An 18514-nucleotide genomic window follows, 5' to 3' on the forward strand; every position below is an offset into this window, starting at 1 on the left:
CCGGCCCCTTTAAAGGCCGCCGCTCACGTGACGCGGGAGGGGGCGGGGCTAAGCGGCCGGGAGGCGGAAGTGGCTCCGCCGCCACCTCAGCTCGGCGTCGGTGAGCGCCGCGAACATGGCGGGCATCAAAGGTACCGGCGCCATCCCGGCCCGCCGCTCTCCCCTTCCGAGGGAGCAGAGCGGCCGCCTTGGGCTGCCGCTTCCCAGGCGCCGCCTCAGCGTGAGGGAGGCGGCGGAGGGGGGGGAGCCGAGGCGGAGGCGGGGGGGGTGGTGGTGTAATAACCGGTAACCGGTGAGGCGGCTGCCGCCTCACAGCCCGCCTTGTGCCCTTACAGCTCTCGTGGCGTTGTCCTTCAGCGGAGCCATCGGGCTGACGTTCCTCATGCTGGGCTGCGCCCTGGAGTACTACGGGTGAGCGGGCTGGCTTCGTCCCCAAACCTTCCCCCCCCCCCCTTTATAGCTGTTAATTGAGGTGTTAATCGCGTTTCATTGGGCTGGTCGGCTCCAGTTGTCTCTCAGCAGTCGCCTGTTTTTAGCCTCTTGATGCACAGCAGGTCATTGAGACCAAACTATCGAATGGTTTGGGTTGGAAGGGACCTGAGGGGTCATCTATTTCTAGCGGCCTCCTTAGCCAGAACTAGTTTTCCCGTCAAAAAAAAATACCTGAAAACAGCTCTGTGCTTTCTCAGGAAGAGTGGTGCCGTCTCCCTAGAGTAATTTTCAACCTCGCACAATTCTTTCCCTTACTTCCCTGTTTCTGTAAACAACCCTCCTACCACAAGACTCTGACTGGGGTGTCCATTACACTTGAAAACCCGGGTGAAGCTAATGAGAGTCCTCACCCAGAGATGAGAGGGCGAGGGTGCGCCTTCACAGCCGGCTTGGTTAGACTCCAGGATCTCTGTAATTTGGGAGAGCTCTCGGCTCCCGTCCCACTTGGTGCATTTCCTGTTCCCGGAGTGGCGACTGTCAGTTTTGTGAGGCGGTGGTGGGAGCTGAATCAGCAGGATGATGCAAATATAAAATCAATTAATGCTTGGTTGTGTGAGAGAGTGGATCCTGCTCTACATGAGGCTATATGAGTGCTTGTGTGCATATACAGGGAAAATGAGGTCGGATTGCCCCTCTGGGTAAAAGTTTGTGGTTAAATCACGCAATCCCCTTTTTCAAACCATAAAGTAGGATTACAGTTACTGCAATTACTTTTTCTAATCAGAAGATACTTTTTATTGAAGCATCTATTTAAACTGACTGTGTATTTCCTTTTTTTCCCCCCTCCCCAGTGTATACTGGCCTCTGTTTGTCTTAATATTTTACTTCATCTGCCCCATTCCCCACTTCATTGCAAAAAGAGTAAGTGATGACAGTGATGCAGCCAGCAGTGCCTGCAGGGAATTGGCGTATTTCTTCACAACCGGAATTGTTGTTTCTGCCTTTGGATTTCCTATAATCCTTGCACGGGTTGAAGCGGTAAGTTCTGCTTGCAAACTTTTATTGTAAGGCACCAGTTACTGAGCATAATCTTTGAGTGGAATGTTGCTGTTTGTAAATCCTGTCTTTAATTTCATTATTGTGAAGTTTCTAGATTCACTCTGATTACGTTTTTTCAGTCAATGATGCTTTTTGTTCTGAACAAAGGACTTGCATTACTGAAAAGTTATTAGCTGTGGTTTTTTCCAGATTTCTTTTGGTCTAATACAGGATACTATCTCTTCCTACATCTCATGCCTCTCTGTTTTATCAGCTTTTGCACTGCTTCTTGCACTACCTTCCTTATTTTTGTCAGAATGTCTGCTTTCTCCATTTAGGATGCTGAAAACTTGGTGACTGGAGCGCGTTATCAGTTAAAAGACAAAAGGCCAAACTTCCAGAGCTACCCTTCTGATTTTCACAGCATTTCCCAAGCTCGTGCTTTGTCCCCTTAAAGTCTGAGGAAATTTTGCTAGCTTCTTTTCTCTTTTGCTTTCTGAACTGCTCTTCAGTGGTGAGATTTTTGTCACATTGTTTTGCAAGGCAAGGAACTCCTTCGTCCTATCCCTCGAACTACCCAATGACACTTTTACGTGTTGCGTTGTTTTTCCCCTTCAGTCTTTCAGTTTTGCTTAAAACTTGCATGCTTACTTTTAGTTTAATTGTAACGCACAGTTTCCCTGACACTGTGTTTTTAAGTTATGGACCTGACAGTAGGCAGACTCAGAAGTGACCACGAGGGGGAACTCTAATTCATAGCTATATGTTTTGAGGGTGGAGTACTTGTCGCTTATTTTGAGTAAAATTAATTTGGCACATCTTTAAAGGAAGCTATTTGCCTTTAAGACCATGTCCTGTTTCCCATGCTTGTTACTGCCATTTGTTTGAAAGATGATCTTTTATTTTGCTGCATATCAATTAAAGGAGAGCACTAGTCTCACCAGATTTTTTTTTTTTTTTCTACAACTTGGGTATGTTTTAGTGACTTGTATGGCAAGGTAATTATTTTGTTCTAAAACATAGTATTATTAGCCTGTCTGAATTCTTGTATTAATAATATGAGTGGTTCCTAATTGGATAATTAGTCCCATGAATTGAATTATTTATTGTTTGTCTTTTTTTAATGCTTTTAGCACCTTTCTGTAGCATTTTGTTTAGTTTATCTAATGCATATAAATAACTGGCCTGAACCTATCCTATAAGAACTGCTTTGATTGTGTCATTTCCTTGCGTTTCAGATCAAATGGGGAGCCTGTGGTCTGGTGCTGGCTGGCAATGCAGTCATTTTCCTTACTATTTTAGGCTTTTTTCTTGTGTTTGGTAGAGGAGATGACTTTAGCTGGGAACAGTGGTAGGACATCGCTCTGACTCTGGTAATATTTTACAGCATGTATCACCATATGTATACTCTCTGTGTGTATATGTGTATATATTATAACGTGTGTGTGTGCACGCTGAGGTGTATGTATGTGCATATGCATGTAGTTTTACATTATCAGATCATAACATGCTTTTTTTTAAAATGCATTTCAACCAAAGGGAAAAGGCCCTTGTGACAGCTGTCTCAATGTATTCAGTAAAAGCTGGAATAACTGTTGCAAATCTGTCCCCAAATAAGTTTACAAACCGTAGGCTGTTTTACTAATTTTTTCATTTTTTTATTCATAATATGCATTAACTTTTGTTTTAATCACGGTAGTATTATTAATACATATGATATTGGTCAGGATACCTGTTGGTGTTTTTAACCATGTAATCAAAATAGGCCAATATAAAGATTATCCTACTTGGTATTGTTCAATCTTTCTGCTCTGATTAGGGATGAATGAGTACTTGCTTTTCACTTGAGTAATTGTAATTCTACTGTTTTTTCTTGATAACATCAAACATAGGTTATGCCAACTCTTCTACTACCTAATGAAAGAAAAAGAAAATAACCCTGGTTAAAAATCCTTCCTTCCACTTACGATGTTTGTTTAAAAAATAATTGCCCTCCAAAGATACTCAGGCTTTGTCCCTATTCAGCTTAACAACTGTGGATATAATATGGGAATAATGTATTTTAATGCCTCTTTAATGCTTAGAGCTGACATTACTTCTCTTGTGAAGGTTCACAAAAGAAGAAACTGTGCTCAGGACACTTGCAATCACAATGTAGTATTCAGCTCTGTATTCTTATGTGTGAAATGCCTGAATTGCAATGAAGTGAGTGTTCTGCTGGGTAGGACTTCTTATCTCCTTGGTTCTCATTGCTTTTAAAACATACTTATTCAACTACTATTTTTTGTCTGTGAGAAAAGATTGTTATATTAAAACACTATATTTTTAAATAGCATTATCCTAGTAAACATTCACATAATCACACTTATACAAGTGAACTCTGTTACTGTTTTGACTTGCTGAATCCTGCAAATTGTGGAGGCGTGGTTTTGTAAAAATGCATTCTGGTACAACCCCAACTCTAGAAGACATTTCAATAATCTGCAAAGGGGTGAAGGAAGAGACACCGTAGTTTATTCTTTCATAGAAAAATGGACATAAAGAGGTTTCTGCTCTGTGAAGTAAGAAGCTGAATTCCTGCGTAGGGTATGTTTTACTATTGCAAGTTCTTTAGACTAGTAGATTGCAAATGAGTGTTTTATAGTTGTGTGAGTTAGTTCACAGCTGCCTGCTATCACCCTGTGTAGTTACGAGGGACATGGTGTGAGGAGGTGGTAGAATCCATCCTGCACGATGGGGCGGCATCACCAACACAGTGCTTTTTGCCCCCTGAGTTGTGTGGAACTACTCGTGCTGCTCTCCAGAACTCACTCAATACTGGTGTCCTGTGGATTTCTGTGCAGAGCAAAGGTTCAAAATTTACTGAATGTTACGTGGTTGTTCTGATACTGGGTCTTTTGTTCATGCTTAGTGCCCTAGAAGAAGGGTACGGAAATCATTCTGCAGCCCAAGTAATGTAATATCACCTAAGTAGGAATGGAATATCATGTTTCAGGAAGGTTAATTACATGTTTTAAATTTAAACTTCAGATGTGTGGAGGGTGAGCACTTCAGTAGTAAGGAACGCTGAGGAGCTGTATTTTATACTGAAGTGTGTCTAGGCTGTCATTCTTGTAAAAGAAGAATTAACCTTAAATGACAGGGTTTTTTCGGATGTTAATGCTTCATCAAAGACATAGCAGGAATATACTTGGAAAGATGCTGTTCATAAACAAGTTCTCTTCCTGAGTTTGAGTTATGTTGGATCTTACTGGTTTGTAAAGTACTACTGTGGAAATTATTTGTTCTGATTATGAACCAGGTTGTTTAGAGTAATTGTAATTTCCACGCATAAGTCTTGCTTTGATTTTTGAAGTTGCTTTTTTTCCTATGTAATGGCATTTTTCATACAAATTAGTGAAGTGAAACAGCAACAGTAATACACACTTTAAGTGCCTGGTCCTGTAAATGCCTAATGTTATTACTAACAATTCTATTTAACTCCTCTTAAAATACACATGTGCTTGCAGGGTTAGACTCTTGAGTGCTTTTACTCCTTAGAATTTATGTACCAAAGGCTGCAACAGAAGTCTGCAAAACTACTCCATTACTGATGCAATTTTGCTTTCAAGACAGTGGCATGAAAAACAGCTGAGATCAATTTTTCTTTCAATTAGAGAATCATTACTTGTAGCATCTGTTGTAGATCTGTTAGTAAATAGTGTGCTTGTGGCAAATTGGGATACAGGTGGTAAACATGACAATCTAAAACGAAAAGGAGGATTAGAAAGTGCAGTCTTGAAGAAGAGTTGCTTCTTTGACAAATTATTCTGTTGTACTGTATTTCCTTTGATATTACTGTGGTTGGTGGGTACCTCATGAAATGGCAGGTAAATGTTGAATGGAGAAAGTACTTTTTTTTTTTTCTTCTTCTTTTGAAGCAGTGATGTGCACTAATCCTTAATGTGAACTTCATGCAGTTTTCACCATGGACTTTTATTTTAAAATGTTTAACTTTAAAAAAAAAAAAATGTGTTTAACGGTGTTTAAATCATGGAAATTTTCCTTGACGTCTTTAAAAGTAAATTTTCTTGAATGAGTCTTTGATATCAAATAGTCAGGGTAAAAAATTCTTCAATGATTTTTTTATCAAGAGCTTCACTCATTCACACAAACCTGGTGCTTTGATGGCCAGTGCTGGACATACTGTCACTATCTACCAGTAGCAATTTACTGTGGTTTCTCTGAAATTGTTTTCCTAAATGGAAGTGAATACTATGTATCCAAAGTGCCTTAATTTCAATACTATGATGATTTTTGCGAATTCATATACATGGCAATATCACTATGTTTCATAATCAGATGAAAATCTGTTACTGCATTTTATAAAGCTTTCTTGTCAACTAATCATGTTTTCTGTAATGTAGAATGCAGTGCAGCTTTTGTAACTTTTGTAAACACTATTTTTATTTTCTGTGATTGCCAGGTTCTTGAGATGATGAAGTATTAAAACATGGAAATTAAAACAAATTCTGCTTCTCTTTTGAATTGTCTAATAAAACTGGCTTTTTGAATTGTCTAATAAACATATCTGATGCTTAAGTGTTTGTCTGTCTTAAATTTCAAAAGGTGACAACAGGCTCTTGTGTGAGAGGAAAGATAAAATGTATCCCGTGGTGCTTTCATAATGGTATAACGAACAAATTTCACGAGCCATGATCTAATTGCAATAGGTGGAATTCCTGTTACGGCATGGATTAGAATATATTGTAGAGGCTGTATTCAAATATGCAGGTAAATTATCATCACTTATCTATCTCTTACTTACGTGGTAAATCTGTGAGCTTTTTAAAGGCATTCAGAAAACGATGGTGTGTAAGGTAGTACTTGACCTCTCCCACCTTCCTTGCTTCAAGAGTGTCTGGAGTAAGACACATTGGCTCTGTCGGCACTGGTGGGTAGGGATGCAGGGAACATCAAAGCTCTCTTTCCGTTCTAGGTCAGTGTTCCTGTAGTTAAGTTGGTGAATATATTGAAGTGGGTGACGGATCCCACCAGTGCTTGTGAGAACGGAGCCTGCTAGGTTATTTTAATCAATTTGTGAAAGCACTCACGGTCAGAAGGCAGCTGTAGTGTCTGTGCTCTGAATAGCTGATGCTTTCTGTTTACAGCAGCTGAGCTTTGGAGAAGGTGAGTATATTTGCACCTTGAATCCGTTACCAGCTGGCTTTGCCCTGTTTTGCAAAATGAATGTAGGGGATTGCTGTTGTGTACTGCCTCGCCCAACTCAGGCTTTGTACGTAGAGTCCCTTCAGGCCCAAGGCTTGGTTCCTGAGCTCCCTTATTTAAACTGGATCTGGATTTGCTAGTATTACCTGTATGGTATAACTTTTCTTTCCTGTCCTGCCCACCCTTGTTCTTAAAACTGTTTATTTTTGTAGTTAACATAGCTGTTCCCTGTCAACATGTATGGAGCTGGAGGAAAAGAATAAAATAGGCATAAGGGGTCAGGAGCAGGGGGAGCCGGTCACAGTCTTGCACTGGTTTTGTAGTCCTTTAAGAAAGCTGGTAACCTTCCTAACTAGTTATGACCTTGGCTTTCTAAAAACTTTAATCCCATAAAATGAATGTAAGATCATTAATACCTAGGAGTTAACCAAACAAACTTGTCCTAGTAAGCCACGTGTAGATTTTTATTGCTAAACTAAAAATTATGTAAAGCTCTAAAATGATGTCTCTAACCTTGATCTCAGTTGTTAACACAGCATGACTTTTAGGATACTACATCATTTACTCTGCAGAGATTGTTTCTGATCTATGATAATGGATGAAAAGACTGTTTCATTAAGCTGGATGCACACCAGGTACTAATGACTAATTGATTTGTTTAAGTGGCCCCTGCAAATACATGACCAGTATGTACTAGAGGGCTTTACAGGGAAGTGACTCTTGATAAAATAGCTAAGGAAGCATTGACTGGTGAATCGTGATTAAATTTTAAAGATCAGTTGGACACTCTTAGAGAAACATTTTTTCCAATGACCTGTTTCTATGTTTATCCCATTTTATTGTTTTGCTTTTGTTCTTTATGTTGAGGCTTATTTCAGGTGTGTCTCTGGGATATGTTCAGATATTGGTTACAGTTGTTTAGGCCCCATGACTAGCACTTCAGCTGGAGGTACTTCACTTTTTTAATTACTACTTCCCATAGACTAGTTCTAGATTTTTAACAAATATTCTGGATGTTCTTTCTAATGGCTTATTTTAAATGGACTGGTTGATTGTTCTCCGTTATCTCTCCCATGAGGGTGATGATTCCTTGCCTACATGTGCAGATGGCTTTCTTCCTGCTGGCCCTCAACACTTGGCGGTCCTTATGGCCATCTGTGAGGCAGATACTGCTGGAGAGAGCATGGGGATTATAAAAACATACCATTTCCCCCCCCCCCCCCCCTCGAAAATCCTTAGATGATAGGAGGAAGATTGTTTTCAAAGTAAATAAAGTAATTTATGTATAATGAGCCTAATTGTGCAAGATTACACATAATATAGTCTTACTTTAGAGCCTTTGCATATAGGGAAGATATCTTCCTGTGAATCATAACACTGCTGTCTATTAAAATGCAGAATTTCAAGTATGTAGTTAGGACAGTCTTCCCATGTATTGTGATCTGAAACCCTGATCTTTAGTAGCTGTTTGCTTGCTAGCAGCTGAACTGGCACTCAGCAGTGGAAGTTGCCTGTGTTATGTTGTGTTTTTAATTGCACGTTTTTCTGGGGAAAGCTGATAATTAACTGCTCACTTCTGTGGAGTTTAAAAAAAAAAAAAAAAACCAAACCATGCACAATCCCCAAAATCATATTCAAGCCCAAGTTGCACAAAACTCAGTCAAAACCCTTAAATGGAGAAAAGAGTGCTGAGGCTCAGACAGAGCTCGAGGCAAAAAGGGATGTTGATGTCTCCTGGTAGGTCCATGAGGTCAGCTGGGGCAATTGAGGACTCTGAATTTTGGTTTTATCACCTGCTTTCAGCTTCATTTTCCAGTATACTGGCTAAGATGCTTTCATTTTCTTGGTCAATATGAATGTGACAGATGCTGCTTGGATGATTTTGTTTGTTTGAGGATTTGGGGAGAAGTTAAATGGTATTTATTGTGCTTTACAAAGCATGTGCTTGGAATAAGAGGATTGGTCATGACATTTATATGTTTTGCGTACAGTTTGTTGTGACTGATCTGGGTTTGTGATTTTGTTATTTGTTTAATTCCTGCCTAAGACTGGTATTTCACAATATAATAGGAGCCTTTGTTACTAGTCTTCCATCTTTTTTTTTTTTTTTTTTTTAAAAAAAAAAAAAGCCATTTAAACAACTTGGAAACAAAAGCTGCAATAGCTGTAACTTACAGGCTACTGCTCAAGTTCTCCCTTTTTGAAGCTGGTGGGAATTTGCTGTTGGGGCTGATGTTGGGAAAGGAGGGGTGAAAGAGGATTAATCCCGTTAGCTGCCAGAACGCTTGCTGTCTGAGGGCAATCTGTGAACGTGCTTCTGAATCACTTCTAGGCAAGAGCCTGCCCAGCTTGTCTGAGGCCCTGTTGCTTCTGGCCACGCTACACAGGATACGGGGGTGATGTTGGCTACAAAAATCCATATGCCTGTACTTCAACAGAGCACACTTGACTCCAGGAGAGGATTTTACAGCTTGTCCTTGTTTCTAGTGACATGGCTCAGTGTCACCCTGCACAGCCAATCTTTCTTTGGTATTCTGCTTTTTTACTGAGTAAATCAATGCTAGTGACTGCAGTGAGACACAAGGGTGTTTTAAACCCATAACGATAAAACAATTTTCTGCATAATAAGTTTTGAAAGAGAACTTTGCTCTTAGTTTAATTTTAAAATATGAAGAAAAGCAGAGTATTTCTCATATGCATACATAAAATAACTTTTACCTTTTGAATCAGGTAATACAAAATAATATACTTTAGGCAGTCCAGAGCATGCTATAAGATTTCATTCTTAACAAATACTTTGCTCTTTAATTAAAATCTACAGCAGAAAAGATATTAGTTTACAAGGATCTTTAATAGTTAGATATTCACTGGAAACAATTTCAAAATGCAGTCTTTCTCCGCTAGTCTCATAAGTGAGGAACATGTAAAGTTAATTAGAATTCAGCAAACATCCTCAGTTAGGATTCAGATAATCTAAATCCCTAAAGATTGATGCAGGTGTCTCTTTGCTATTCTCCTCTTTCAGAGTGGTTGTACCCCAGCATTAGTCTGTTCTCTTCATCTTTCCTTAGTCCTTTCTCTGCCCAGAGCCCAGCACTCTGAGGGAAGCACGGAACGTCCCAGCTCCAACTAGGCGGTGAGCTGCAGCTCTGTCCTGACTCCAGCCCTCAGAAGGTCCCCAGATCCTTTGCCTAATCCTACCTACAGCAGGGCCTAGGGGGTCCCCTCCCTGTTCCACGTGTGCCCTGAGCTGCCGTTCCATTAAAAACCAACCCAAAGCAACCCTCTCCCGATTGCTGGCGGTTCCAGGTTCTCCAGAATAAGTGTGAGTGAATTTTAAACTTCCACAGGCTGTAATTGCAACCAGTCCTTGCTTCCCTGCCCTGATGGGACTGAGCTATTGTCAACTCTGGGTGTCAGAAGAAGCTAATCCAGCAGCAAGTCACATATTCAAAACAACTTAACAAACACTGACTTATGGATAGTATTAACAAGAGGGAAAGAGGGGCATGCAAGTGGCAATTTAGAAAGAGCTATGTCATAACATACTGTTTGGTTCTGGATGTGAATTGATGGCTCTGACTTCCAATTTCAAATTACTTAAAACTTGTGTTAAACAGAAAGAGGCTAAAAATACTCAGTGGTCTTCTGTAAGGAGTGACTTTCTCAGATACACAAAGAAACCATTCTGAGATTAGTTTCTTTAACCAGAGAGAAACAGCTTGGGCAATTCTTCCTCTTGAGTGCTGTTGTCCTTGCCCCGTTCTCCCTCATTTGCCTTTTGGTGTCTTTGCTATTAAAGCCAGGATTTGTTGTGTAACTTGCTATAGCAACATGCATATAAAAAAAAAAAAAAACCAGTTATCTTTTTTTTTTTTTTTTGTAGCGCAACCTCATTCAAGGAAAAATTTGAGTTTGCATTTTGTAACCACAGTACTGGCTAATTTGTTTTAAAACATCTTGTCTGTCCAATGCTTGGCCTTGGAGAGCTGCACAACAGTTTGTGTTGAGGTGCTGAATGCCAACGCCTGTTGTTGTAGTCGCTTTTCTGCCAAATGCATTAATGAACCAGAGGGTTTGGGTAGAAGGACAAAAGTTCATTCCCCTCGGGATGTAATGAGGATTATCCAGAGCTGCTTTTTTAGATGTGGTAGGACTAAATAGAACAGAGATATGGATAGCTTTGAGACCAAGTCCTTATTTTCAGAGAAATTAGCACATCTCTTATAGAATGTGCTGTTTGAGTATTACGTATGAATACGTGATAGAAATTCAGCATTACTAGATAAGGCCAGTAATCACTATACCAGGATGCATTTCATTAACCTTACTCCAGTACAGCTGTCACAGCAGAAGTGTCTAGATTATTTATATCCCTGATTTGTCCCTGTGTAGAGTAAAATTATATTTGTTGAAAGTTCACCATTTATCTTCACTTAAAAGCTTAACCTCAAATCCTCTAGAAATCAGTGGAAAGCCTCCAGGTGGTTTCAGTGAGTTCTGTATGACACCCTGGCAGGAATGGTTTTACATATGTATTTCTAACATTTCCACCTCTAGGATTTGGGTACTGAGTTTGTCACAGAAGAGCTGATAAGCAAAGTCCTGTAGTAGGTCAGGACTTGTGCATTTCTAGCAGCATGTAAAGGTATATTTTTACAGACGCAGCTGGGACATGCCATGGTAATAGGGGAAAATTGTAGCTCTCTGGGACAATTCCTGTTAAATGTGTAAGTACATACATTTATATTCATATATTCCCATGCAGACTTTTGTAGGTATCATTTCTTTCTAAAACATAGAATATTATGCATAATGACTCCAGGATGAGGAAAAAATCTACTCTTTCACTATGACAGAAATCGGATTTGAACAGGGAACAAAATATCTGACTGAAAATCATAGTGTGTACATTAAAAAGGAAAGTCTGTTTTCCTGTAGCAAGTCACCTGAAAGACCAAAAAAAAAAAAAAAAATCTTATGGAAGAACTTCTCTTGCAAGTCTGAGTTGTCTAGGAGTTGAATTGGACTAAATGATGTTGGTAGATCAGTCATTAATTAGTAAGAGGATTCCAGCATGAATAAATAAGTCATTCCTGCTTTTTTTCAGAGCTTGATTCACCTCCTGCTGAAATCACCGGGTTTCAGGTTAGGCCTGAATTTTCTGTTCTCTCAGCAGTACGTAGTCTGGTACCTCCATAGTCCAATCTAATTTCAGTGGAAATCTTTTCATTAAATTTAAGAGTGCAGCTGAGGTGGATTAACGTCTTGTGCAGTGGCTTTTCAGAAGGCAAAAATGCAATGGAGTGCAGCACAACCAAAAAGGGTCTGGGTCCTTACGGTGCAGCTCCACATGAGACCATGAGTAGCTGTGATGCTGCACTGATATCTGCAGACAGGTTAAAGTTCAGAGTTTTTAAGGTGCAGTGGTGATATTTCTGTATTGAAACAAAAAAAAAAAAAATGATGATGATTGTAATTGGGCTGTAGTTTATTACCTGTCCTTTTAGTGGTGAGATACCACTGAGGTAAATTCCTTGTGCTAAATCTTAAAGGCTTTGTTAATAATTTTAAAAAGTTTTAAAATACAAACTTTTTCACTAGCTCTGATTTGGCATATTTGGATGTTTTTTAAATGTTCTGTTTTAATATAAACTCTTACTCATGTCCTAATCTCTGTACAGGATGGAAGAATTTTTATTAAATACAAAAGCCTAATGTCTGCTTTATAATTCTTGAACGTATATGCTCTGGCAGTGGTTTACTGTGTTTCACTGTGTGAAGTTTGTTCAAAAATGGCTTCTCCAAGTTTGTGGGCTGTAAGGTATTTTTAAAATCTGTACCTCTTTGATTTGGTATGAAAATGTCCCAATTAATTTTAGCTTCATCTTCTGTTTATGAAGTGAATGCTTCTGACAAGTGATGGAAGTCATAGTTGATGACAGCACTGATACCTGTGCGTACTTCTTTTTCTTCAGTGACAAGAATAATTACACTGATAGAAATAAACATAAAGTCAAGTTTGGTGGATCATTTACAAATAGAGCCTGAACTTTGTATTTCTTTGTAAAAGGCTTTGTATAAGTAAATCAAAGGGTAAAACCATCATTCTTCCATCTGCTTGTCTGACATTTAAGTGCCTGTTTTTATTGTACACAACTCTTCTCAGTTATGGTGTAAGGCATTACAAGGTACTGAAGCTAATTGTATTCTCTTCACTAAATCTCTTCTGTAATGTCCAGGTAATGAGGAAGTCTGTAGGTAAACTCATTATGAGGATCAGTCAATATATGTTTTCCTGTAGCGCTTTTAGTAATCACGTTAACTTGATAGCGTTTCCCTGGCCTTCTGAAAACTTTTCAATTGCAGTAATAGGCCATTTGTTACTACTGTATTTTTCCTTGGAGACTGAGTGTGGGAACAGGATTTAGGTGATTTTGTTCCCATTTAAACATCAAAACTTCCTACCCAAAATGAAACCTTTCGAAGTGAGTTTTATTAATCATGCTCTATAGTCAATTTTATCTCTCTTTAACCCATGTACAAAAGAACTGGAGTGGTGGAAATGAAAAGTGGCAAGGTGGAGGGAAAGGCAACCAGTGCTTAGCTGGGGTTATCGGTGGGTGCCACAGTATTAGCAGCCAGTCAGATGTCCTGCAGTCAGACGCATGATGGAATAATGCTGCATTAAATGTGACCTTTCTGAAGGGAAAACCTGTCTGAACTGAATAATCAAATTAGATTTGTGTTTGACACACTTCAAGTGGAGACCTTTTGGCTAAAATACTTAATCAATAAAGGAGAATCTTGATGTTAAGAGATGCAGAGTACCTTTAAATGTGCAAAGCAAAGGACTGTGACATTTTAAACAGGATGCAAGGCACAGGATACAAGTGAAAGACTAGAGCATGTTCTGTATCTGAATCTTCTGCTCTCATCTAGTCTTGTTTGAACAGCTCTGGTCTGCATACAGCACAGCTTTTTTGTCTGTGTGGAGGGACTGCTGAAAGTAACGTCTGCTCTCCTTGTGATCCAGAATTCAAGGTTTGCTGATGTTTGTGTGGGTCCTTGCTAACAGAAACCAGCGTGAGAAGGCTGACTCCTTCCCTGCCCAGTCTTCTCATCTTCGTCAGCATCAGCGGTGCCTTCGCCTTTACCTTCTTGTTCAGGAGCAAGAACACTTGGCCAAGAGAGGTAGTACTGTCTGAGAGAATGGTTCTCATGTGGGATTGAAACATGCCGTACAGATCACCTCCCTCCCTGCGCTGGCGTGCTCTGAGCCTAGTCCACACGGCAGCGAAAACTGGGGTTGCTACAATAGTAAATGGCTGTCCAAGTCCGTGCTTGCTGGCTTGGTGCCCATGCCTTGCTTCTCCAATTTTTGCTGCCAAGTATAGAGGGCAAAATTTTCCAAATCCAGTGTGGCAGCCCGAAGTGTTCTCACCAGCCCCTAAGTGCAAGAGCGTAGCATCCTTTCTGCCGGCGGTGGGTCAATCGTTCCTGCTGGTAGCATGAGCCCCTTCACAGGGACTTCACCCCCCTCTTTTGCTGGGGCTCTGTCTCCCTGTTGACCCTTTCCCTCATATCAGAATCCCATGATCTTCCCTTCAGTCACACATCCTCTGTGCCAGGGCTATCTATACACATCATTTCCGCCCTGGCAGGGTCCATCTACTTGTTGTTCTTGCTTCTTCCCGTATCTGGCCCTTTCTAGCCCATCTTTGCCTGCATTCCCACCACACACTCTGTCTATACCCTTTATTTTTTTTTTTCCTCATGCTGTTTTCCCATGCTGTGCCTTCTCACTCATTATTTGTCTAGAAAATAAGTCATGCAGAATGTCAACATCTCAGCATAGAAAGCGGTCCACCCACTCCACACTTCTTTTTTTTTTTTCCACTCCAATTTTCTGATTTCCTTCCAAAGCTATCGGCCACTTATGTTGGAATGTTCCCTGATGTTCTGAAAGTGTCAGAACTGGCTCTGAGAAGTTATTGAGACAGAAATGTCTTCACTGCTCCACGTAACGTCTCAGTGACCCCATACATCTGTTTTTGAGATGCATCTAAGATGTGCTTTCTGATAGGTCTCGACTGCAGCGCATCTTAATATGGATGAATTACTGCCAGGTTTTGGAGACTGAGACCCAGATCTTCAAGTGTAGATGCCGAATTCCCCCTAAAATTAGTGCCTAAAGATGAATTTTGGAGCAACGTTGAAAAACTAGTAGCTGAAAACTGGACACAGTATGATAGGACTTCACTCTATTTAGGTAAAATAATCTGATTTTTAGTTTCTTCATTGTTGTAGCTACTTTGGGGCAAATCACACAATTTTCTAGAAGTTAGGAGAAAAAAGCCTGTTCTCAGTAGACGCTGGATTTTGAAATAGGTCCAGACATGATATTCTGAAGAAGATTCTAGGGCTGAGATAGCTCAGCAAAGGGCTGCTGCCAAAAAGCCCCCATGAAATTAATAGTTGCTTGACAAACCACTCAAAATACCATGTTTGCCACTCCAGTTTAGCAACAATTGCTATGGTCCTTTTAAGCTACCTGGTTATCTGCAGCGAGTTGAATTCCTGTGCAAAGAGTTGTGTGTAACAACGGGAACGCAGCACGCTGGGCTGCAGAGCATGGCATGCTGGATGGCATGTCGAAGGGGAGTTCTGCCTGCCCTGAAAATACAGTGTATTCCTCTTAGCCACCGAACATTTTATAATGCCATTTCTAGGATTTTAACGATGTTCTAGAGGCGATTATGATCAGAAGTAGGTATTACTGATAGGTCATGAATGCATGTGGCGTTTGTACCACCGGTTCATATATTGCGATGATCTCCATCGACTTTTGACCCTGACGCTCAGAAGCAATGCACCCACTCCAAATGCATAGCAGTGAAATCTCTTCCAGGTATACTGTATTCTCATCACGTAGGTATACAAGCTTACAGTTTAATCACTGCATTTCCATGGTGTTGACTCACTATTGTACAAGTCACGTAAACCAGATGGATTCCACCTGGAGGAATTTACCATCTCAGAGTCCACAGTGTGACAGTCCATCAGAGCACTCAAAATTCTAGTTAATCTCTTCCTCCTTTGTCTTAAAATAATTATATCTAATTATCAGTTTAGAAAGAGGTGTTCTTCCTTCATAGTCTGGTGTTACCTGAGAGGTAGAAATTCATCCAGTGCTTAAAAGGGGTACAGGAAAGGTGGGGAAGGACTCTTTATCAAGGGGGTGGGCGTAGGACAAGGGGTAATGGTTTTAAGCTGAAAGAAGGCAGATTTAGGTTGGATCTAAGGCAGAAATTGTTCCCTGTGCAGGTGGTGAGGTGCTGGCACAGAGAAGCTGTGGCTGCCCCCTCCCTGGAAGGGTCCAAGGCCAGGTTGGACGGGGCTGGGAGCCCCCTGGGCTGGGGGAAGGGGGCCCTTCCTGGGGCAAGGGGGGGCACTGGGGGGGCTTTAGGGTCCCTTCCAAACCATTCGATGTTTTTGGAGAAAACAAATTTTGAGGTGATCTTTGACTAAGCAGTTGGGGGGCACAGCTGGCGGGGTAGAGATGATCTGTACGCAGCGCAGCGTGGGAGAAGGTAACGCAGGAAGTGGGAGAGGAGGCAGAATTAAGGCAGACCCCGTGGGCAGAGGCACTGTGGCTTTGAGGAACTTAAAGGACAGAAGATGAATGATAGGACTGGGTGAAGTCTTACAAGACAAATGACATGAAATATGTCTTGATGGGTTAGGAATTGGTTGGGTTAGGAATTGTCAGCATAGTTGTGTGGCTTCGGTTTTGCAGGATGAAGTCTGAGTGCTTTATGAAAGCACTGGCTACTCTTAACGTATAGGAAATACAAAGGGATTCTAACTACAAGTGAAATGTAAAGATGAAATGATGGTCGGATCCTTTCAGTCCTCACGTGCATTGATGGGAAGGTGGTTTCAGACTCTGGAGGTCTGGCACTCTTACGTAGTGGCATATCCAGAACTTGTGTTCCAGTTACACTTGTCAAAGAACATTGTTGGGTTTGCTTCTTCTCTGGACTGTCTTTTTGTCCTCCTGTAAAAAAGCCTCTGAGCTATAGTGGATGGACATATGATCCTTCCTTTTTTAGAAAAGAAGAATGCGTCTGAAAAGAGCTGTGAAAGACATGTGTGATGTTCTGTCTTATTTAGGAATTTTTCCCTTTTGGAATGGTAGGACAAGGTGGGTGAGGATCTTGGTACCCATTCTCTAACTTCCTCTGCTTTCATGAAAAAATGGTGGCATGTTCATTTATTGTGGGCACAAAGTACATGGGGTTTCTATTTTGTGTTGGACGAAACTCATCACTGGTACATAAACATTTGAAATAAAATCCTGTTTCCGTAGCCAAAACCACAAAAATGGCCTCAATTTGCATTAGACCACCATTTAATTTAGTTATTTTTTTCTCTGTAGTATTGAGTGCATAAATGTCACAGTGGGCAACAGGCTAAACTTCTGCCAGGCTTAGAAATGACTAAGTTGGTAAAAGGCCTAGATTTTTTTTTTCATTAAGGTATTTATTCAAAATCCCTTCTCATTTTATCTACCATTTATCTCTCTTGCCAGTTATATTGTGTGAATTCATATCCTCTCTGCTAGATGACACACTTGAAAAACTCAGGTTGGTGCCAGGTTTTATAAAGCGCTTCTGGAGACAGATTTCCACCACCACCACCCTTGGGGAAAAGGTAGTGGTGTTTACTTTCTTTTCACTGAACTGTAGTTGAGTAGGGCTCTCATCCTGGCAGGGATCATGGGGGTAATAACAATGCTTCTCTTCTGAACCAAAACCAAATCATGTTTTTTCCACGTTTATGGCATCAGCAAAGCATAACTTTACATGACCAGCGGTGTTTCGGCTGTACTACAGTCCCACTCATGCACATTCTCACTGCAGTTTGAATTGAATGTATATACATCAGGAAGAAAAAGAGAAGAAAACCCACTGGAGAGGTGTCTGATAGCTCTATGTAATTGCTTTCGCTCTTTCCATTATCCTCTGCTCTCTGTATTTTCTAGCTGCTAATTCCCATTAGGTAAATGCATGATTGAAAAGTGTTTTTACTGGAATCAAGAACACTGGCTAAAGCACCAATGAAATTTTACTCTGTCAGGCTGCATTTATTTTTTTTATTTTTTTATTCCCTTTATTTGATCCACTTCTCTCCCCCATAACACATTTCCTAGTAAGTGTTTAAGCGCATCTTTTCAGAGGGGAGGAATCATGGAGGATCTCATTCTGCTACTGTAAGCTGGATACGTATTAAATGCGGTAAGATGAAGAGTTTAGGGAAGGAAATCAAAACATAAGAACACGGGGAGTGGTTGTTTCTGTCTTCCCCACCACAGGGACACGTGAGAGGAAGCCTTCAATAGTTGTTTTTATTGTAACTTGATGGTGCCTTTGTACTCTCAGTCTCTATTCCTGCCCGTAATGATGTGAACTATGGAAAGGTGCACCTATACGTGCCTGTTCTCTACTACTGTATGTGCTTCTTTCATTTCCTTATCTGCCAAAGAGGGTCGCGTTTTGCTATCTAAATATCTCGCTTCTGTAGAGTTAGAAGAGAGTTTAACCACTGCTTGCAGCAAGAAGACCTCGTGGAATGCTTAATAGGTCTTCCAGCAGGAAATTGGGACGCTGCAAGCTTGGGAGCGTTCTGCCAGTGAAGGGGATCCCCAGGAACAAAGCTGGCTGAGCAGGGTTGTCCATGTTTGGCGTCTTGTGATTACTCACTGTAGCTTTCATAAAAATAAACCGATAGGTATGCAGGGGTGCAAATGTAGTGGATGTACAGAAGTACTTGA

General features: G+C 40.7%; 2 protein-coding genes across 3 annotated transcripts in view; both read left to right on the forward strand.

Annotated features, from left to right (window-relative positions):
• Nucleotides 1-40: 40 nt before the first annotated feature.
• LEPROT lies at nt 41-6051 on the forward strand. 2 transcript variants are annotated; one of them, XM_042784801.1, is made up of 5 exons: nt 64-131; nt 336-411; nt 1284-1470; nt 2709-2843; nt 3363-6051. In XM_042784801.1, exons 1-4 carry the CDS (start codon nt 116-118, stop codon nt 2823-2825), a joined length of 396 nt encoding a protein of 131 aa, XP_042640735.1. In that variant the 5' UTR covers nt 64-115; the 3' UTR covers nt 2826-2843; nt 3363-6051. The 2 variants fall into 2 exon arrangements, with proteins under 2 accessions (XP_042640726.1, XP_042640735.1); XM_042784792.1 differs by having other exon boundaries at nt 41-131; nt 2709-6051.
• A 172-nt stretch (nt 6052-6223) lies between these two features.
• Nucleotides 6224-18514, forward strand: part of LEPR (leptin receptor) — a 67317-nt gene continuing 55026 nt past the window's right edge. The window contains exon 1 of the mRNA XM_042807325.1: nt 6224-6243. The gene's annotated coding sequence lies outside the window, so the exon portion shown is untranslated. The remainder of the gene's footprint in view (nt 6244-18514) is intronic.

The sequence above is a fragment of the Tyto alba genome, unplaced genomic scaffold, assembly GCF_018691265.1.
Source record: "Tyto alba isolate M040663 unplaced genomic scaffold, T.alba_DEE_v4.0 Super-Scaffold_1000006, whole genome shotgun sequence".
Lineage (NCBI taxonomy): Eukaryota > Metazoa > Chordata > Aves > Strigiformes > Tytonidae > Tyto > Tyto alba.